General features: G+C 45.4%; 1 protein-coding gene across 2 annotated transcripts in view; it reads right to left on the bottom strand.

The window, feature by feature from the left end:
- Nucleotides 1-8,745: 8,745 nt before the first annotated feature.
- LOC111952640 (inactive serine protease PAMR1) overlaps nt 8,746-22,574 on the bottom strand; it is a 66,988-nt gene continuing 53,159 nt past the window's right edge. For both annotated transcript variants that reach the window (XM_023971533.2, XM_023971534.2), the window contains 10 exons: nt 20,607-20,824; nt 19,836-19,943; nt 16,387-16,557; nt 15,441-15,632; nt 14,195-15,181; nt 13,850-14,026; nt 13,572-13,638; nt 12,653-12,885; nt 11,980-12,356; nt 8,746-11,149 (listed from right to left, as the gene is read on the bottom strand). In XM_023971533.2, the coding sequence (XP_023827301.1) occupies nt 10,580-11,149; nt 11,980-12,356; nt 12,653-12,885; nt 13,572-13,638; nt 13,850-14,026; nt 14,195-15,181; nt 15,441-15,632; nt 16,387-16,557; nt 19,836-19,943; nt 20,607-20,824 (3,100 nt within the window). In that variant the 3' untranslated portion in view covers nt 8,746-10,579. The remainder of the gene's footprint in view (nt 11,150-11,979; nt 12,357-12,652; nt 12,886-13,571; nt 13,639-13,849; nt 14,027-14,194; nt 15,182-15,440; nt 15,633-16,386; nt 16,558-19,835; nt 19,944-20,606; nt 20,825-22,574) is intronic.

The raw sequence follows: 22,574 nt of genomic DNA, 5'->3' as shown, positions 1-22,574 counted from the left end.
TTCCATTTTCATTGTTAACCAAACGTTCTTCAAATAGACCCACATAAAGGTTAGCATAGCTTGGAGCGAATGTGGAGCCCATCAATGTTCCATTCGTTTGGAGGTAGTATTCATCATCAAACCTGAAACAGTTCAAAGTGAAAACATATTCAGCCAGCTCTAGAATAAAGTTTGTTGGTGGATATTCATTGGTATTTCGGTCTCTCAGCTAGTTGAGCTACGGCTGGTACATATTTTGTCCCAAGCCATTGTATTTATCAGGAGTCGACTGTTTCACTCTTTCATGCGCAAGTGCTTTATGGGTGAGGTAGGTGGACTGTTCCTTGTGCTGGTTTTATTAATGTATAATAATTGTTGAATATCCTATATGTTTAATGTACTGTATGTCTAAGGGGAGGGGTGTTAAAGGCTACACAGCTATATACACTGAGTATACCAAACATTCGGGACATCTTTCTGATATTGAGTTGGATCTTGCCAATTCACCCTCTGATTGGCACACACACACAATCCATGTCTCAATGGTCTGAATGCTTAAAAGTCCTTTCAGCTGTCTCCTCCCCTTCATCTACACTGATTGAAGTGGATTTAACAAGTGACATCAATAAGGAATCATAGCTTTCACCTGCATTCACCTGGTCAGTCTATGTCATAGAAAGAGTTCTTTATGTATTGTATACTCAGTGTAGATGTGTACTCAGTGTAGATGCCTGTGGCCTCCGAGGGCCAATCACGGAAGTGCGTTAGAGAGTAATAAAACCATTGTTTCCCGGGGAATGCCTCTGGTAGTGTTTAGGGAAGGAAAATATAGATATTGTGTTGTCTGGTGGGAGGTGGGTGTAGCTCAAGACTGAACCATAAGCTTAAGCCTCATCGTTGAATGGGTGATTTAAAACCAATAACAACACCAGGAGTGCAGAGTGTATTAGGCTCTAGGCTACCTCTGGTTTGGTGCTGTGTTTATTTTCACGGTATCCAGGGCCTCTCTCTGTCACGTTCCTGACCTGTTTTCTGTTCGTTTTTATGTGTTAGCTGGTCAGGACGTGAGTTTGGGTGGGCAGTCTATGTTTTCTGTTTCTATGTTGGTTAATGGGTACCTAATATGGTTCTCAATTAGAGGCAGGTGGTTTTCATCTCCTCTGATTGAGAATCATATTAAGGTAGGTGTTGTCACATTGTTGTCGTGGGTGGTTGTCTCCTGTGTTAGTGTCTGTCTATGTTGCACCATACCAATATGGGGCGGCAGGGTAGCCTAGTGGTTAGAGCGTTGGACTAGTAACCGAAAGGTTGCAAGTTCAAATCCCCGAGCTGACAAGGTACAAATCTGTCGTTCTGCCCCTGAACAGGCAGTTAACCCACTGTTCCTAGGCCGTCATTGAAAATAAGAATTTGTTCTTAACTGACTTGCCTAGTAAAATAAAGGTAAAATAAAATAAATAAAAAAATACCGGACTGTTTCGGTTTGTTTGTTCATTTTGTTCGTTCGGTTTTTATGTAGTCATTTCCCTGTTCGTGCGTTCTTCGTGTTACATGTAAGTTCTTACGTCCAGGTTTGTCTACATTCGTTTTGTTATTTTGTTAGTTAATTCAAGTATAGTTCGTTTTTTGTCTTCGTTGTTTTGTCGTGTCTAAATAAATATCATGTCTAAGTATCACGCTGCGTCTTGGTTCAGTCCATGCTCCTCCTCTTCGGATGAAGAGGAAGAGGAGAACCGTTACACTCTCGCTCTCTCTCTCTATCCCTCTCTGTGAGCAGCAGTTACCTGCTCCAGAATTCCATACATGGTTTCTGCTGTGGTGGAAGCCAAATAAACTAAGGTATCTATTCAATCTGTAAAGCTGAAGCGTTACAGATTCCGCGATAGAAATATGAAGGTAATTTCCCATTGAGCCGACATAAGCAGCATTTACCGTGAATGCAGCCTCTGCTGAAGCGGGAACATTGCATTTAAATTTCTATCACGATTTTAAGCTGACCTTCTGCGATTTGACTTGAATAGAGCCCTAAGTTACATTGTTGCCTCTGCCTGAGAACCTCCATCAGAGGCCTGCATATGGATGACTGATGGTGAAATCACATCCTGGGCTTAAAACGCACAACAAAACGTGTGTGTGCATGTGTGTGCAGTAATATGTGAATATACTTGTGCTTGTGTGTGCAAATATATTTGTCTGTGCATGTACAGGATTTGACTGAATAATTTACAGCGTACAGTGTGTGTTCTATTTGGTGCCTAAAGTCCCTCATTGCCAAGCAGAGGGTGAAGGTGGAGATGGAGAGGGGAGGGAGGGGTAGCAGGCAGGGTGAATAGATCCGGAGCTAGGGTGGTGGTGATTGAGTGTGTGTGTGTGTGTGTCGTGTGGTAGATATAGCGAGGGGAGGTAAACACATCACAGAACACCTGAGAAGAGATTAAATGTAAATGCATGGTCTCCATGGACACAGCAAAACCCTGAGGACATCACAAGACTACTGCCACAGCTCTCCCGTGTTGGCAGGAAAGAGAGCCATCTCTTTGTTGTGTAATTCCCTGTCCCTGGAGCGCCAATGACTGTGTTGCATGTTTGCATGTGTTGTGTGTATGTGTTACGTGTGCACGTACACTCTTAATTAAAAATAAAGGTGCAAGTTGGAACCAAATAAGGTTCTTGATAGCAATGCCGTAGGGGAACCATTTTAGGGTCTCTGAAGAACCATAAATGGGATGGTTCTTTGAAGAACCATACAAAAATCCCAAACTAGATATTTTCGTCCCTCCAGGACCGGAATTGAATAGCCATGCTGTAGGGTTTTAAGCCTTACTTGCATATTTCCCAGTGCATTGAGCTAGACTTAGAGTTACCAGTACCATCCATAACTATGTTCACTGGTGACAGTCATGCCCTGATCTGTTTCACCTGTCCTTGTGCTTGTCTCAACCCCCCTCCAGGTGTCGCCCATCTTCCCCATTATCACCTGTGTACTTATACCTGTGTCTTCTGTTTGTCCGTTGTCAGTTCGTCTTGTTTGTCAAGCTAACCATTGTTCGTCTTGTCTGCTCCTGTCTTTTCCCTGCCTCTCTTTTTCTCGTCCTCCTGGTTTCTGACCCTTACCTGTCCTGACTTTGTACCCGCCTGCCTGACCACTCTGCCTGCCCCTGAGGCTACTGTTGTATGGGAACAGCAGCCTGCCATATGCGTTAGTCTGGAGGGGTTCGTGGAAGAGTTTAATGTTTTTTTCGCCCCGTTCTCTGGGAGAGCAGATGCCCAGGAGCTAATCCAGCTTCGGCAGTACTCCTGCAGTGTGGTTGACTATGCGGTGGATTTCCGCACGTTGGCAGCGAGAGTGCTTGGAACCAGGAAGCACTGTTCAATGTGTTCCTGCACGGCGTCTCGGAGGAGGTCAAGGATGAGCTTGCTGCTCGGGAGTTACCTACGGATCTCAATTCCCTCATCGCTTTGACCATCCGTATTGATGGGCAACTACGGGAACGACAGAGGGAGAGGAAATTTGACTTCGCTCACACGTCCAGGGACTCCACCGTGCCTCCAAGTCATCCCGGAAGTCCCCGACGATCCCATTGCCGAGAGAACCCGAGGCCTCCCAACCTGCCCCGAGAATCGGCTGAGTCGCCGCTTCCCAAGCATATGCAAATAGGTAGAGCTGGGCTATCGCCAGCGGAACAGCAATACAGGATCAACACGAAGAGTTGTCTGTATTGCGGGACTCTTGTTCATTTTGTGTCCTCTTGTCCTTTAAAGAGATCAGGCTCACTGGTAGGAGCGAGTACTCTGGTGGGTCAAATGGAGAACTTTCCTGCTTCCCTTGCTCACACCCATGTTCCTGCCATTCTGCTGTGGGGTAGCCAGTCTAAATCTCTCCGGGTCCTCATCGACTCTGGGGCCGATAAGAGTTTTTAGGACGCTACCCTGGCTCCTGAGCTGAACATCCCCACTCAGCCCCTCTCCACTCCCATGGAGGTTAGAGCGCTGGAAGGGTACGCTATAGGCCGGGTCACTAATATTACCACTCCCATCAAGCTACGGGTGTCAGGGAATCACAGCGAGACTATTCAATTCCTGCTCATCAAGTCTCCTCAGATTCCCGTGGTATTGGGATTATCCTGGCTCCAGCAACACAATCCCCTCTTTCACTGGTCTACTGGTGTCCTCGTGGGCTGGAGCCCATCCTGCCACACTCGTTGCCTGAAGCCAGGTCTGCCTGCTCCGGGACGTTTTCCGGGAGGCTTGGAAATTGCCCCGGACCTCTCCGCCAGCCCCGCAGAGTACCAGGACCTCAGGAAAAGGTTCAATAAGGCCCGGGCCACTTCGTTTCCGCAGCACCGACCGGTGTCCAAGATGGTCAAGCCTGAGGCTCTGGCATGCCGCTATAGTGCCGTGGCTACCCCCGGAAGCCGAGACCTTCCCCCCTCCGCCCCCCACTCCAAGATCATTAGCTCCTCGTTGGTTRGTCCTCTGTTGCCCCGTACCCTCCGTATTTTTCCTACCGTTTCTGTGTATAGAGTTAAAACCATGTCTGACTACACCTTGTCTCCTGTTTCCTGGGCCACCCCTCTCCCCCGTCTCTTCGACGGCCGACCGATGTACATGGGGAGATGTCTTCTGAGGGTTCGACCTCGGGGCAGGGGATTCCAGTACCTGGTTGACTGGGAGGGTTATGGCCTGGAGGAGAGGTGTTGGGTATCCACTAGGGACATCCTGGAACCAGGCCTCATCTCTGAGTTACAGCGCCGGCACCCCGCTCAACCAGGTATGTGCCCATGTAGGACACCAGGTGGCGTCCCAAGAGGGGGGGGGGGTACTGTCATGCCCTGATCTGTTTCAGCCGTCCTTGTGTTTGTCTCCACCCCCCTGCAAGTGTCGCCCATCTTCACCATTATCCCTGTGTACTTAAATCTGTGTTTTCTGTTTGTCTGTTGCCAGTTAGTCTTGTTTGTCAAGCTAACCAGTGTTCGTCCTGTCTGCTCCTGTCTTTTCCCTGCCTCTCTTTTTCTCGTCCTCCTGCTTTTTGACCCTTGCCTGTCCTGACCTTGTACCCACCCGCCTGACCACTCTGCATGTCCCTGAGCCTGCCTGCTGTCCTGTACCATTGTCCCACCTCTGGATTATTGACCTCTGCCTGTCCCTGACCCTGAGCCTGCCTGCCATCCGGTACCTTTGCTCCACCTCTGGTTTACTGAACTCTGCCTGTCCCTGACCCTGAGCCTGCCTGCCTTGACCTGTCGTTTGCCTGCCCCTGGTGTTACAATAAACAGTGTTACTTCACACAATCTGCACTTGGGTCTTACCTTGATTCCTGATAGTGACAGAGACATGCTTGTTGCATAAGTAGATTCATATTCAGTCCTGTGGCCTTCACCAAGTGAGATCCTAAGTGAATATATTTTAATTAAAATTGTATTATTTTAGACAATACATATTTCATGCAGCCTTTTTTGCAGGCCTAGTTTTGCCCTAACACAGTGGCCTGAAACTAATGGTTTCCAGGCCATATCAGGCTTGCAATTCACATTATTGGAATTTGTCCTTTTGGAATCCAGACAGAGTGGGGATATCCAACTTTTGGAATTTTTATTCACCTGCAACTTGAATTCAGAAAGACTGCCAGGGTTGGGAAAACTAACAAATGAGACTACATTAAACATCTAAACGACCACCATTTCAGTAACGGTTGCAATAAGTCCAAGTAATAGATTGGAATAGTTTAGAAAATGTATGTTATTTATAATTGAATAGCATGAGATTAATTAAGCATTCAATGCAAAAACATACAATTGAAGTCAGAAGTTTACATACACTTAGGTTAGAGTCATTGAAACTCGTTTTTCAGGCACTACTATAGTTTTGGCAAGTTGGTTAGGACCTACTTAGGATCTACTTTGTGCATAACACAAGTAATTTTTCCAACAATTGTTTACAGACATATTATTTCACTTATAATTCACTGTATCACAATTCCAGTGGGTCAGAAATGTACAGACACTAAGTTGACTGTGCCTTTAAACAGCTTGGAACATTCCAGAAAATGATGTCATGCTTTAGAAGCTTCTGATAGGCTAATTGACATCATTTGAATCAATTGGAGGTGTACCTGTGGATGTATTTCAAGACCTACCTTCAAACTCAGTGCCTCTTTGCTTGACATCATGGGAAAATGAAAATAAATCCGCCAAGACCTCAGAAAAAAAATTGTAGACCTCCACAAGTCTGGTTAATCCTTGGGAGCAATTTCCAAACGCCTGAAGGTACCACGTTCATCTGTACAAACAATAGTGGGACCACGTACTTTGGTGCAAAAAGTGAAATCAATCCCAGAACAACAGCAAAGGACCTTGTGAAAATGCTGGAGGAAACAGGTACAAAGGTATCTATATCCACAGTAAAACGAGTCCTATATCGAATATAACCTGAAAGGCCGCTCAGCAAGGAAGAAGCCACTGCTCCAAAACCGCCATAGAAAAGCCAGACTATTGTTTGCAACTGCATATGGGGACAAAGATGTACATTTTGGAGAAATTTCCTCTGGTCTGATGAAACAAAAATAGTACTGTTTGGCCATAATGACCATCGTTATGTTTGGAGGAAAAACGGGGAGGCTTGCAAGCCGAAGAACACCATCCCAACCATGAAGCACGGGGGTGGCAGCATCATGTTGTGGGGGTGCTTTGCTGCAGGAGGGACTGGTGCACCTTACAAAATAGATGGCATCATGAGGGTGGAAAATTAAGTGGATATATTGAAGCAACATCTCAAGACATCAGTCAGGAAGTTGAAGCTTGGTCGCAAATCGGTCTTCCAAATAGACAATGAACTCAAACATACTTCCAAAGTTGTGGCAAAATGGCTTAAGGACAACAAAGTCAAGGTATTGGAGTGGCCATCTCAAATCGCTGACCTCAATCCTATATCCTATTTTGGGGCATAAATGAAAAAGGGTGTGTGAGCAAGGAAGCCTACAAACCTGACTCAGTTACACTAGTTCTGTCAGGAGGATTGGGCCCAAATTCACCCAACTTATTGTGGGAAGCTTGTGGAAGGCTTCCCGAAACGTTTTACCCAAGTTAAATKATTTAAAGGCAATGCTACCAAATACTTTTTGATTGTATGTAAACTTCTGACCTGCTGGGAATGTGATGAAAGAAATAAAAGCTGAAATAAATCATTCTCTCTGCTATTATTCTGACAATTCACATTCTTAAAATGAAGTGGTGATCCTAACTGACCTAAAACAGGGAATTCTTACTAGGATTAAATGTCAGGAATTGTGAAAAACTGAGTTTGAATGTATTTGGCTATGGTGGTAAACTTCTGACTTCAACTGTAGATATTAAAAATGACAATTCTACCTGCAGCATGCTGGGAAATATGATAGTGATGGGCATGGTTTTGGTTCAACTCTGGTCATTAATGTCAACATTGGGGTTCTTTAACGCCACTGAGTATTAATTGTTAACTGAAAAATCAACAATTTGCTGTGTGTTCTGAAATGGACACATCTGCAGAAATCTTCCATACATTTAAAGAACCTTTAAGAATTTTGAAGAACCTTAAGAGCTGAGGAAGAACCATTTAAGAACCTTTTTTTTCAGTGTAGCATAGGAGGCTGGTGAGAGGAGCTACAGTATAAGAAGACAGGCTCATCGTAATGGCTGGTATGGAATCAATGGAATGGTACTAAACACATGAATACAATGTGTTTGACGCCGTTCCATTGATACCATTCCAGCCATTACGAAGAGCCCATAGTCATATAGCTCACATCCTCTGCTGTGTAGAGCCATCAGCGCCGAGCTCTAAAGAACATGCAATGCTAGCGGGATCCATACTACAGCTGGGTTTGACTGGGAAACTGGACTGTGAACGGACATTTAGTGTATGTCAGGTGTCAAGCGCCTTGCCCCTCCGCCTCTTAAGTGCAAACACACTATCGAGCCTTCATTGCATCTCTTTTGTCAGCATTGTCAAGGGCTTTCCACTGGTCTCAGGGTCATTCTCTAGTTCCCAGCAGATGAGTCAGGTTATGGTGAAGTGTTGGCCCACTCTACTGATGATGGCCAGTGAGCTAACAGGGGCCTGAGAACGCGTCTGCTTCCAGCCTGGGTAGAATAGATCTCTCCTCAGGGGAATTTGAGGCCTAAATGAGGCCCTTGTCCATTTCCAGTAAACAACCGGAGAAAAGAGACAAAAAAGCTTTCATAAATCTTGTTCCTGTGTACAAGAGAAAGTAAACTGTCTCTAGGTTGCCGTCCATCCAAAGGTTTTATTGAACTTCGATCTCCCTCCAAGTAATTCTTTGTACAGGCTGTTCCTGCCAGGGCAGTGAGGGTCCAAGGGAAGGCTATGGCCAGAATGTCATTGTTGCCAACATTAGGTTTTCTACAATATGATGCAGAGGAGGCAGGTGGGAGGAGCTATAGGAGGACAGGGTCATTGTAATGGCTGGAATGGAATCAATGGAATGGAGTCAAACATGTGGTTTCGATACGTTTGATGTGTTTGAGAACTTTCCATTTATTCTATTCCAACCATTACAATGGGCCCTTCCTCCTATAGCTCCTCCCATCAGCCTTCTCTGATGTGCCGTCTCTCAGCATGCATATGCAATATTGTAGGTGTTGTCGAAGCACCTCCAAAGAGCCTTCCTATCATATTCCTGTACATTTCCATTTCACATTGTCATGAGGCCACAATTGTTTTTTAATCTCAAACAGTATACGCTACCGGTCAAAAGTTTTAGAACACCTACTCATTCAAGGGTTTTTCTTTATTTTTACTACTTTCTACATTGTAGAATAATAGTGAAGACATCAAAACTATGAAATAACATAAATGGAATCATTTAGTAACCAAATAAGTGTTAAACAAATCAAAATATATGTTTCTTGAAATAGCCACCCTTTGCCTTGACAACAGCTTTGCAAACTCTTGGTTGTGTGTGTGTGTGTGTGTGTGTGTGTGTGTGTGTGTGTGTGTGTGTGTGTGTGTGTGTGTGTGTTTCCAGACAGGCTTGATCCCTCCGCCCACCTAGGAGGCTGTGGACTCGGTCTGATGTGGCTATGGCTGGTCCTCCTATAGACGACTAGACTGAGGAGTCACTCACTCTACCATTACATCTCATGGTTCATCAGTTATTACCGTGCGACAGCTCCTTTTGTTTTCAGGAGCAGGAAAGCTATCCATATGTGCATACCAAATGGCACTCAATTCCTAGAGTGTACTACTTTTGACCAGGGCACAAGGGGCTCTGCTCAAAAGTAGTGCACTATGTAGGGAATCGGGTGACATTTTGGATGTAAGTTGGAACATATATTTTCTGGTTTCTATATTGATATGTGTGGTTAGTCGTGATTGGGTAAATGTCCGTTTTAATGATCCAGGAGATTTCTATATCTATGTGTTTATTGTGTCCCATTATATGAACATATATATTACAGAATCAATCATGAACGTAGTCATGATAGATGATCATACAACATGTATGCTGGGCTTGTGAGCTTGTTCTGTAGTTGTTTTTGTACATGTGGTGGACATCTATTGTAAGTACACGGGTAATAGAGGAGGTGAAGTGAGCATAACTTTGGTATGTGTGGATCCTCAGTCACTCGTGGTTTTTGGCTGAGCCTGTCTCAGAGCATCCCTCCATAGAAATGGATGTTTTGATACACCCACCCTGTGGCTAAATGTTTCTCCGTCAGTTACTTCTCTCTTTTTCTCTTTAGATACTAGCAGAGGGGTCAACACTTAAGTGATTAACTTCATTATACATACTTTATTAACTGGGTAGGCATGTAAGAGGGAGCTGTTCTAAAAAATATCAGGTTGATGTTGTTCGATTGAAGCCTTTCATTGTGTATATTTGACCTGGATTAATTCATAGGCTTTCGCTGGAGAATTGGCCCTGGCTGAACGGCTGGCTGATTTACATAGCAAGCGCCAGGTTCTCTCTTTCATCTCTATTTATTACAATCATATGGGTCTCCTTGAATTAATACTGGATTAAAGCTCACAGAACCACTCTCAGTGATCAACTCCAATCAGACCACTGTGTCTTCACACACACCCAAATATTGTTAATTAAAAACATGGCTTTGCTGTCCTTCTATACAATATGTACATCACTTGAGCCATGTGCAGAGCCATAATAATAATACATTACATTATATATATACATATCAAAGAATACAATGAAAAATAGGTTTTCCCAGAGGCCAGAGGGAACTGGTTTTCAAGTCGTTTTCAAGTCTGTAGCACCAGGTTGAAGGTAAAGCCTGAACACTGAAGTACTGTGCTGAGTGGAGGGTCTACCTGATCAGGAAGTGTTAGGGCACCTTAACATCAGTGCACCGCCCTGTGCAGTCCAGTGTTACTCTGCTCTTTATTGATCACACTCCCTGCCTGTGTATGACAAGAAGAGGGACGGTGGGAGAAGAAAGGAGGGAAAGGGAGAATGGAGAAGACATTGGCAAGTAAAATGAACAGGGGAAATAATGATGAAGAGTGAGATTGGCAAAAAAAAAGCGGGTGTAGTTGGTTGGAGGGAGGAAAAGAGAGATACCGGGTGGGTCACATCCTGGTGATGTCACTTCATATGGCTCTCTATCCAGTCTTTGAAGTTAGCCACATGTGTGTACACAGTAAAGAGGTCTGGGTCACACTCTCCCTGGTCATACCCAAAACTCACCAACCCCAGCAGCCGCCACTCCCCTTTGGACATGTCCCGCCCCCCTGGAGAGGCAAGAGAGGGGTCCTGGGTGGAGCCTGTCTGAGCGGGAAGGATCAGGATACCCCCTGTGTCCGCAGGACAGATGTTAGATGGGCCATAGTCGGGTCGCTGGCGGCCGCAGAGCATGTTGTCTGTAACGCTCACAGGCACGCCATTACGGGCATACTGCTGCTCGCAGGGCACCACGTCGGCCAGGTGCTGCACACCCACCCTGGCCCTCTCCTCTTCCCCAATCCGGGGGTCCGGCAGGGGGGCCCAGCCCATCACTAGCCCCTCTCTGGAGGTCGCCTCTTCCCCCTGGGTGTCAGGCAGGCAGAGGGGCAGGACCTTCTCCCCGATACGAGCCTTGTCCAGCAGCTTGATCACAGCCAAGTCTGAGTCCAAGACCAGGGGGTCGTAGTTGTGGTGGACAGAGATGGAGGCCACCTGGAGGAGAAGAGGCGGGATGGTTAGAGAGACATAAAAGAAATGATCACAAGGTAGACAGATAACATAAACTGGTCAGAGTAAGAAACAAGAAAGGAGGTATGGTCAGTGAGACAAGGGATGTTCAGAATGAAGAGGGAATGATCAGAGAGAGAGGAGGGATGTTTTGAGAAAGAATAGAGAGAGAAAGGGGGTGTGACAAAAAGAAAAGCTGTAGAAAGAAGAGAGAGACTGTGCCAAACGTAACAGCAGGGCGACAGCTTGGCTCTCTGTGGGACGATGTTAGCTGTGCTTGTTACCTGGCAACTCACACTCCTCACTCATATGCGCATACATTAATTGACTGTCCTTTATAAAGTGCAGTATGTACCATAAATCGACTAGTCATGTAGCACAACCACATTGGTGTTTCCTTACAGTCAAAGTGGGACCTATTCAATAACTGAACATAAACAGACATGGGGCTGTATGGCTAGATGTGGTACACATGTTGTCATGTTTGTAAAATGATGCATTATAATTGGACACAGGTTTAAAACCCCTGCCACCCAGCCATTGGTATTATATAGATCCCATAAGGCTGGTAAATGTGCCTATATAGTGTAGAACCTCATGTGTGATGAACTGTACACCATAGTTGTATTTCAGTGTAATTAGTGCAGTGTGTGGCTAACTGAGTACAGGTGGTCTCCCTAGCCTATATAGTGTAAACCCCTTTCATTCCTTACTTGCCACCCCCACCCACCAACCCAGTTAGCCCTCTCCAAACCCTATCTCACTCCCTACTCCCCACCCCCAARCGCCTCAACCCTATCCAACCCCTCTCTTACCCTAAGATGCTGCAGGCCCTTGGTCTCCCGGAGGTCACTGCGGTAGTGTTTTCCCATCACCACCTTGACCTTGGCTGCATCAAGAGGGTACATCTTCCCCAGCTCAGTCACACAGTGGGCTGCCACCACCACACTCCGCTGGTTCACCAGGGCCCCGCTACACACCAGCTGCCAGCCTGAGMCCTTGTCCTGCCCCTGGGACCCAGCCCCTGCTCCTGGTCCAGCTCCAGGCCCCATATTTAGTGACTCGTCCAGGCTGGCCTTCTTGTCTAGCTTGGTCCCTGCTCTGTTGGTGGAGCGTTGGTAGATGGCAGCTAGCCAGGGCCAGTGGGACTCTGCTGGGCTCTGAGGGTCAAAGGTGGGGTGCTTCCCACATACTGGGAAAAGAGAAGGATGGGGAGACAAGGGTGGAGAAGAGGAAAGTGTGGCCAGAGAGGAGAAGAGAAAAGAAAGGGAAGGAACATCATACTTGCCAGAGTGATACAACAACACTTGATATTGTAATGTATGAAAAACTTATTCCATATCATACCCACCCTGGAATTTTACTTTTTCAGCCCAATTTCCTTGATTGTTTAGTGTCTGGGTGTGGTTTGAAAGTGACATTCTAGCATACATAAGTGGCAAGAAGAACCTTTCTTTATATCAAGTAATGTGGCTCTGCTGTCCTCACCTGGTGAGCAGGAGACATGACGCCCGCTCCACTTGCCAGTCTTGAGGCAGGTGCGGCGTGCACTGCCTGAGTGGTGATAGAAGGGAGAGGCACACTCGTACGCTACGTGAGTGTAGAGGTGGTGGAAGCCCTGGGGCAGCTGGGATAGCACTGGAGGACCTTTGGTGGGGCCGGCGGACTGGAAGAGCCTCCTGAACCCAGAGGAGGAGTAGAGCTTATGCACAGGGGTCTTCCTGAGAGGGAGAGAGGAGAGGGGTCAGTGGAGATGCCTTTACAGAAACAACTAGTGTATAATTAAGCAATAAGGCCCAAGGAGATGAAACACAGAGTGCCTGGATACAGCCCTTAGTCGTGGTATATTGGCCTACCTGGTTAAATAAAGGTTAAATAAAAAWATATATATATACCACAAACCCCTGAGGTGCCTTATTGCTAGTGCCTTAAACTAGTTACAAACGTAATTAGAACAGTACAAATAAATGTTTTGTCATACCCATGGTATGATATCCCACGGCCTTCAGCCTATCAGCATTCAGGGCTCGAACTACCCAGTTTACAATGTTCTTTAAGAGGCTAGCAGTGTGTATAAGTAGAGTCCTTTTAGGTTTTTAAATGGCAAACTTTGATGTGGACTTCACATGGTGAAGTMCCTCTGTCATTAAAAGATAGAGTCATGTCTTCTGCTATGCTGTGTGCATTAATGAGGATCATACATAATATTCATGGTCTCTTGTGGTGTGTGTATGATGTTGATATATGATTATGTACGTTTGTGGTTTTTAGATATGATGATCGCTAAGGTAAAGCAGATATCTGTAGTGTTGGAGAATACTTTTGTCTGTCGTATTTATGTAGACTATATCATGTGCATATTTTTGTCTGCCTGCTATGTAACATATGTGAATGTAAATCGACATACCTGAATGGAGCCTGTGGAGGCAGAACTCTCTGTCTGACCAGCTCGGAGACCTTGGGCTCTCTGCAGGCTGCAGAAAAACACACACAGGGTTCCCATTAAAACCTACTGTCAGGCAGGGAGCTGCTCTCATTCTCAATGTTGGGTTGATTAGAGTAGCGCCTAACTACTAGCGCTAAAAGTAGCGCCTAACTTGCAGGTGCAACAGCGTATTCCTAGATGATAGTCACAAAGTAGAGGCACACGCAATCACACACAAACACACACATTCCAGAGCCTACCTCTCACACAAAGAGGTTGAGCGCCCCCCCAGGAGCTGCCAGGCTGGCAGGAGCGTCGGGCGTCACCACTCAGAGCGTACGAGTGGTTACAGAAGAACTCCACCGTCTCTGGCACCATCCCTGGCACCACCTGCTGGTACCCATGGTAGAGCTGCGGGAGAGGAGGACAGCTCTTCTCTGGAAGGAAGGAGTAAGGGAAGATAGAGGGGAACGAGGGCAGGTGGTGAGAGCAGAAGGTGGAAAGGAGTGAGAGAGTGTCAAATAAAACCTAAGATGCTGAGAGTCATTATAATATCTGTTGTAATGGTGCAGTGTATTTTACAACATGCACTTCAGATGTCTTACCATTAATGATTTGGTTCTCTCTCTTCTCATCCTCAGACTCTTTAGTTGGCTTTTCTGAATCTTTTCCTGCATTTTCCTCTTCAGGTTTGCTTGTACTTGCCGCTGTGTCTTTGGCTCTTCTTGAATCTTTAGTTGATCCCATGTCATTAGTCGATCCTATGTCTTCGCGTGGTTTTCCCACAGGCATTTTGGTCTCCTGACCTCCTGATGAATATGGGGTGAACTGTGTGTTGTTGCTTCTAGTTGGAATAATACTCTTCACAACGTCTTTAGACACTGTTGTATTCATACCCTGCTCTATGTCATTGGTGCCAAACACATCCGTAACAGTGTAATCTATGGCAAATGTGTCTCCCCGTGGTTTTATCTCAGTGTAATCTATGGCAAATGTGTCTCCCCTAGGTTTTAAGTCGTTAGGATCAACTATGTTTGGATCACTGCTTGTATCTACCGGTTGCTCTTTCTTCTCCTCTTTCTCCTGTCCTTTATCTTCCACCACCACCACTATCTCAGGAATCTCTGTTGTCTTGCCTATCTCCTGTAGCACGTCTGTGTCTCCCCCCGTATCTGGACTGCCATCTGTGTCCTCTGTGGTTTTCCCCAAGTCATTTTCTCTGCCTCCCTCAACTGTGTTTAACATGTCATCCGTTTCTTTACTGTCCACTTTATCCTTGCTACCTCCAGTAGGTTTCTCTAGCCCCGTGTCTTTTTCTTTGTCACTCGTTTTATCCTTGCTTCCTTCTGGGATATTCACCAGAGTAATGTCTATGTTTGTATCTTTACCATCTCTAATGTCCACTGTCGTGTTCCTCAGGCCTGTGTCTGGATCTTTACCAGCCACGTCCTCCTTGATAGTTGTAGTATTGTCTATCTCTTTGTCTTTGGGGTTTTCAATGTCTTTATGTGTGTCAGTGTCTTTGTCTTTTTCTGCACCCTTTTCTTTGTTCTTTTCCGTATCTTTGCCTGATTCAGCAAGTGTGTTATTCACTGTAAGAACAAGAATAGAAAAAAAAGTGAATTACTGGATTTAAATTGTTGTATATAAGTGTTGTTATACAGTTGACTGACGATTATGAATGGTTGTACACATTTTACTAGTGAAATATTATCAATTTCACGCAGGCTTGGTCACCTAGTACATAGTCATTAATTTACAATCATAATAGGTCAACTGTTGATGTCTGTCAAAACCTGTTCCCACTGTCTCCAAACTCTGAATCCTGCCATGCCATGCTCTGACCCTAACCTTTGCCACAGGTGGGAGGTGTTCCGCTCCAGGTGTTGTTGGGAAGACAGGTTCTCTGGTGCGTTCCGCTCAGCTTGTAGGGCTGGTAGCACAGATACTGCAGGGCAAGGATGACGTCATTGGGACCGTACACCTTGAAGTGGTCTCCATGGATGGGCTTGGCTGGGATGGCACAGAACTTCACCATGGGCACTGCAGAGGAACAGAGAGGTCATGTAGGCTCAGTGAGATGGGATTGAGGTGGTCAGACACTATTGCTGTTGTGTTAATATGTCTCAAATGTTATTGTATAAAACAAACCTACAGCGTTAATGTCACTAAGGTCAATCAGGTTTCATTTTTCACAAAGCACCCAAATATACACTGAGTGTACCAAACATTAGGAACACTTTCCTATATTGAGTTGGACCCCTTCTTCCCTCAGAACAGCCTCAGATCGGCGGGTCATCGACTCTACAAGGTATCAAAAGTGTTCCACAGGGGTTCTGGCTCATGTTGACTCCAATTCTTCCCATAGTTGTGTCAAGTTAGCTGGATGTTCTTTGGGTGGTGATACACACGGGAAACTGTTGAGTGTGAAAAACCCAGCAGCATTGCAATTTCTTGACACACTCAATTCGTTGCACCTGGCACCTACTACCATACACCATTCAAAGGCACTTAAATCTTTTACCTAGCCCATTCACACTCTGAATGGCACACATACACAATACAAGTCTCAATTGTCTCAATGCTTAAAAATCCTTCTTTAACCTGTCTCCTCCTCTTCATCTACACTGATTGAAATGGATTTAACAAGTGACATCAATAAGAGATCATAGCTTTCATCTGGATTCACCTGCTCAGTGTCATGGAAAGAGCAGGTGTTCCTAATGTTTTTTACACTCAGTATACATTGTGCTTTGCCTCACTCTCTCTGTGCCCCTCTCTCTCACTGGCCTCTTACCACACTGGGGGGCAGGGGCGCTCCAGGTGCCATCCCGGAGGCATACGGCTGTGCGGATCCCCCTCAGCTCGAACCCAGGGCCACAGCTGAATATGACTTGTGCCCCTGAGTGATGGAATAACCCCTCTGTGGTGCCATGGACAGGTACCGGGGGCCTCCGACAACGTACAACTAGAGGGATACACACAAACCCATACACACACATACACAATTACACACAACCCTTCTCATGCTTTCTGAGCACATTGTGTTTTGTCTTCTGTTCACTATAATGTTACCAATCTTCTGCCAGCTATAAACACCACTTCAGTGTGTTCACTGCTGTGTGATACAGTATTAGCATTGTGTTGTCTGGTATAACCACAACTCTTTCTGAATAGCCACCTACAGCCTGAGGGCTCTCAGAACCCAGTTCATTATTTACAAACCATTTCTTCCTCCTCAGAAGTTTATAAATGTAGCCTCCACATCGTACTGCCTTATTAATAGGTCATTTCAGCAGGCCTGGAAAAAGTCTGAACAGCTCACAAGGCGACGTACAGAGGAATAAATAGAACAGTCCTAGTAAAAATAAGCTTTAGTTTCCACAGCAGTAAACTGTTTTTATGATGTGGGTTGGTAGAGTAGGGCTTGGGTTGGTAGAGTAGGGCTTGGGTTGGTAGAGTAGGGCTTGGGTTGGTAGAGTAGGGCGTGGGTTGGTAGAGTAGGGCGTGGGTTGGTAGAGTAGGCGTGGTTGGTAGGTAGGGTTGGGTGTGAGAGTAGGGCGGGTTGTAGAGTAGGCGGTGGTTGGTAGAAGTAGGCGTGAGGTTGGGTAGGGAGTAGGGCGTGGGTTGGTAGAAGCGAGGGCAGTGGGTTGGTAGAGTAGGGTTGGTTGGTAGAGTAGGGCGTGGTTGGTAGAGTAGGGCGTGGTTGGTGGAGTAGGCTGGGTTGGTGAGTAGGCGTGGGTTGGTGGAGTAGGGCGTGGTTGGTAGGGAATGGAATAGGGGTGTAATTGTTTCAGACAGTTGTGCTCCTTTGCGTTATTATTGCTGTCTCTACCTTCTTGCCCTTTGTGCTGTTGTCTGCGCCCAATAATGTCTGTACCCTGTTTTGTGCTGCTGCCATGTTGTGTTGCTACCATGTTGTTGTCATGTTGTGTTGTACCATGCTCTGTTGTCATGTGTTGCTGACATGCTATGTTTTGTCTTAGGGTCTCTCTTTATGTAGTGTATGTGTTGTCTCTCTCTTGTCGTGATGGTGTTTTGTCTTATATTTTTATATTTGTTTTTAATCCCAGCTCCCGTCCCAGCAGGAGCTTTTGCCTTTTTAATAGGCTTGTCATTGTAAACAGGATTTGCCTCTTAAACTGACTTGCCTAGTTAAATAAAGGTTAAAAAAAAATGTTTTAAATAAAGACAATGCCTGACTTTGAAACAGAGAACTTGATTGACACAAATAGAACACGTCAATTTGTAATTCACTATCGGTTCCCCTCTCTCTGGCCCGGAACAAAGCAAAATACCAAGCACAAACACATGTACACACCTACAACCCCCCCCCCCCCCCCCCCATACACACAGCATGAACAAGGGGTGTGTATATGTAGGGCTGTTATTATGTGCATCATATCACTTTGTAACAGGGGATACACAAGCATTTCGCTACACCCGCAATAACATCTACTAAATATGTGCATGAGACCAATAAAATGTGATTTGTTTGATTTTGATTTGATATCCCCTTTTGGGACCATACTGTATCATAGGACCAGCCCCATGCCTCTCTCCCCCTCTCTGGCCGTGGTCTGACAGCGGTGTGACCCAAAACCATCAGAGGAACCCTCCCTATTATCACTATCTCCCTGCCTACCAACATTTCCACCCTCTAGTGGAGCTGCACGTGGGACGTGACAGGGAGCTTTCACTTGGCTTTCCGCATGTGGAAAAGGAAAATGTGCACCACCCTGTTAAGTCATTTTCTTTTTTAGAAAAACAGATAAAAGGTGTGGGGGTGTTAAAATGAGAGTCTATCATATCCTCTGTGTTTGCCCACACCCCTGTCCTCCCATCACAGTGTCTGTCTGTTTACCCCAGTATAGTCAATCTTCTACTGGGCTGTCTCTACTGGGATGAGTCATAGCCATTATTAAGGAATGCTAACAGAGGATGTTATGATTAATGAAGCCTCATTAATCCACCACTAACTCCTGTAAACGCCTCAGAAACTATGTTTCAATAATCATCTAAAATATAGACTGTTGCCTCATCGGAAATATACAGAGTCAAGAAAGAATCGTGTCTTCAAAGCATGTTATCCTGAAGAAGATTGTTTGGAATATTGTTTAATGATAGGTAAATTATTGCAGACCCGAAGTGCAGCTGCTGCCAAATCCACCATTTCAGTTTTTTTGTCGAACTAACTGCCTCTGGGATAAACTGGGAGTAATGTACACGTGTTTCCACAACATACACCACATTAGTGTTATCCTAAATCTACCTCACAAACGAGCAGGCCAACTCTCCTCATGGGAATACCAGCTGAACGAACAACGTGTACGGAATTCCATCCCTCCAATTCTCCCGTGCGTTTTATGAGCGCCTCTCATCCAACGGAAAAGCTGGCTTAGATTATAGAGGCAGGTTTGTTTCACCATTAGTTTTATAGACTCAACTGTAGCCCTGAAAATAAAACCACCTGAAAAAATGGATAGGGTTCTTGGCCAACCTGTTTTCTCTGGGTCCGGGAGGAGGAAAGGGGAGTGGTGTGGTGGTGGGTATGGAAACCCAGGCCTGCGTCCAGACACCCATAAAGAAGCAGGGTTGTGGTGGAGATGTGGACAGAAGGAGCTCCAGAAATATAGGGCCCTGTTGGACCTCTATTAGGATGAGGTCCCAGGGGGCTGTCTGGCATTGTGTGGGTGGCAGCCAGATGACTGCCGCAGATACAGATGGCCATAGGGATGCCTAGCTTAGTTTAGCCTTGCTTACTCATTCTCTGTCTGCCAATATCTATCATTATCTGTCTCTCTTCCTCACTGTCTCTCCCTCTCTCTCGTCATTCTCTCTGTCAGTCTTTCTCTCCAAGACGTTTATTATCCATATATAAACTCAGATGGTGAGCTGTAGTTTCATGAAGTTCTAATTCCGTCAAGTGGTTATAGCGGTTTATGGTCCATCTGTCGACACGTGKCAGTTTTTACAAGCAGCTGATTGGCCTGGGCCAGAGAGCGAGATGACCAGTAGGGAAGGCAGCTGGTCTGGAAGCTCTCCACACCACAGAGCCCTTGTGCTGGTGACTCACTCGCTGTTGTTAGCACTTATGGGACTCTGAGGATATGGTCAGGGGAGAAGTCCAACATAGATACTCTGCATGCTTGTTGTCTGTGGTCTTTGTTTTAACTGTACTTCATCTGACGTACACATGTCACATCACCTTTGTGAATAGGCTAACCCAAAGTTTAGTGTACTCACCATTCTCACACCTCTGTCCAGTGTAGCCAGCCAGACAGCCACAGTGGTAGGAGTAGGACGTGTCCAGGATACAGGTTCCATCATGGAGACAGGGGGACGAGCTGCATGCTGAAAACACACAGAGCAGGAAGGATGCTTAGACACATAAAATGGACTACATAACAGCAGTAAATAAATATATATATATATAAATAATTGCAGGCTTTCCTTGCTCCCTCCCTTCATCTGCAATATTAAGGAGACTAGGAGAGGAACCATTGCTGTGTCCTTAGTATTGCTTTGAACTGGCGCGGAAATTTGTAGTGGATAGCTTATGTTGGGGATATGGCAGAACATTTAAAGATGGTATAAAAGTGTGAAAATTCATGCCTACTCTCCAACACCCTTCCCTAAAAATGTACAGTAGCCTACTACAGTATGTATTTTTGGCATGAGTACAGCTGGCTTGCAGTACTGTGTTACAGTGTGTGTTCATAGTGATTGGGTTTGAATGAGTAACTGAGTGACAGGTTAAGTTGGTAATTAATAAGGGGTTTCTCTGTTAGGCTGCCAAACAGGGATCCCCAGGCAGGAGTTTGATAAGGGTGTGCCCTGCTTAGTTATCATAACAGTTAACATTCAGGTAGCTTTTTTCAACTTTCTAAACTCATTTCCATCCAAACTACAATTATAATAATATTGAATGAGCATACTTTTGCTACAAAATCCACAGTGATCTACTTAGTCACAATGAGAGTCATAAGTTTCCTCTCAGACATGTACTGTTCCTACCTGAGCTCTCCTGGAAGGTGGCAAAGAAGCCGTCAAAGTTCTTATAGCCATCGGACACAAACAGGACATGTAGGGAATTGCCGGAGCTCTGGATTGGAGCAGGCCTGTCGTTCCCACAGAACCGACCAATCACACGAGAGTTGATGCTGTCGCCATCACGCACCTCTACATAGTCGTAGCGACAGGAGTGGTCGAACTCAAGGCTCAGCATCATAAACCTGTGGGTGGAGATGGAGGGAGGTGGTTAGAAGTGTCTAGGGAGACTGCTCTAAATGATTGTACTGCACATGTAGCAGAGGTCAGCTGAGTTTATTTAGTGGTATTGACAGTTTACCTCAATGTGAAGTACTAATGAGAGTATGGGGTTTGGGAGCTTGGTTTGCTACACAAATTCACATCAAATCGAAATTGTATTGGTCACATACAAGTGATTAGCGAAATGCTTCTACTTCTAGCTCCGACAGTGCAGTAATATCTAACAAGTAATATCAAACAAATTATTCAACATATACCCAATACACACAAATCTAAGTAGGAATGAATTAAGACTATATACATATGGGCGAGCAATGTCAGAGCGGAACGACTAAGATACAGTAGAATAGTATAGAATACAGTATATACATATGAGATGAGTAATGCAAGATATGTAAACATTATTAAGTGAATGAGATACCGTAGAATAGTATAGAATACAGAATATAAATATGAGGTGAGTAATGCCAAATATGTAAACATTAAAGTGACTAGTGCTCCATTGCTTAAAGTGGCCAGTGATTTCTAGTCTATGCCTATAGGCAGCAGCCTCTAATGTGCTAGTGATGGCTGTTTAACAGTCTGACGGCCTTGAGATAGAAGCTGTTTTTCAGTCTCTCGGTCCCAGCTTTGATGCACCTGTACTGACCTCGCCTTCTGGATGAAACCAGGCTGAATAGGCAGTGGCTCGGTTGTGTCACGGCTGTTGAAGGATGAGGACCGAGGTGCAGCGTGGTGAGCGTACATTTTACTTTATTTAAGAATGACGCCGACAAAAAACAATTAACCATACAAAACAAACCGTGAAGCTAAAGGCAATAGTGCCAACAAACAAAGACAACTTCCCACAAAGAACGGTGGCGAAAAAAGATACCTAAGTATGGTTCCCAATCAGAGACAACGATAGACAGCTGTCCCTGATTGAGAACCATACCCGGCCAAAACATAGAAATAGAAAATCATAGAAACACAAAACATAGAATTCCCACCCCAACTCACGCCCTGACCAAACCAAAATAGAGACATAAAAAGGATCTCTAAGGTCAGGGCGTGACAGAGTGGTTGATGTCCTGATTATCTTTATGGCCTTCCTGTGACATTGGGTGCTGTAAGTGTCCTGTTGGGAGGGTAGTTTGCCACCGGTAATGCGTTGGGCAGACCGCACCACCATCTGGAGAGCCTTSCAGTTGCCGAACCAGGCGGTGATACAGCCCGACAGGATGCTTTCAATTGTGCATCTGTAAAAGTTTGTGAGGGTTTTAGGTGACAAGCCAAATTTCTTTAGCCACCTGAGGTTGAAGAGGCTCTGTTGCACCTTCTTCGCCACACTGTCTGTGTATGTGGTCCATTTCAGTTTGACAGTGATGTGTATGCCAAGGAACTTGAAGCTTTCCATCTTCTCCACTGTGGTTGCGTCGATGTAGATAGGGGGTGCACCCTCTGCTGTTTCCTGAAGTCCACGATTATCATCTTTGTTTTATTAACTGAGAGGTTTTTTTCCAGGCACCACACTCCCAAGCCCTCACCTTATCCGTGTAGGCTGTCTCGTCATCGTTGGTGATCAAGTCTAGTACTGTTGTGTCGTTTGCAAACTTGATGATTGAGTTGGAGGAGTGATTCAAATCAAATCAAATCAAATGTTATTTGTCACATACACATTGTTAGCAGATGTTAATGCCAGTGTAGCGAAATGCTTGTGCTTCTAGTTCCGAC

The sequence above is a fragment of the Salvelinus sp. IW2-2015 genome, linkage group LG26 (assembly GCF_002910315.2).
Source record: "Salvelinus sp. IW2-2015 linkage group LG26, ASM291031v2, whole genome shotgun sequence".
NCBI classification, from domain to species: Eukaryota; Metazoa; Chordata; class Actinopteri; order Salmoniformes; family Salmonidae; genus Salvelinus; species Salvelinus sp. IW2-2015.
Note: the sequence above shows the minus strand (reverse complement) of the source record. Positions and strands in the feature narration are given on the sequence as shown.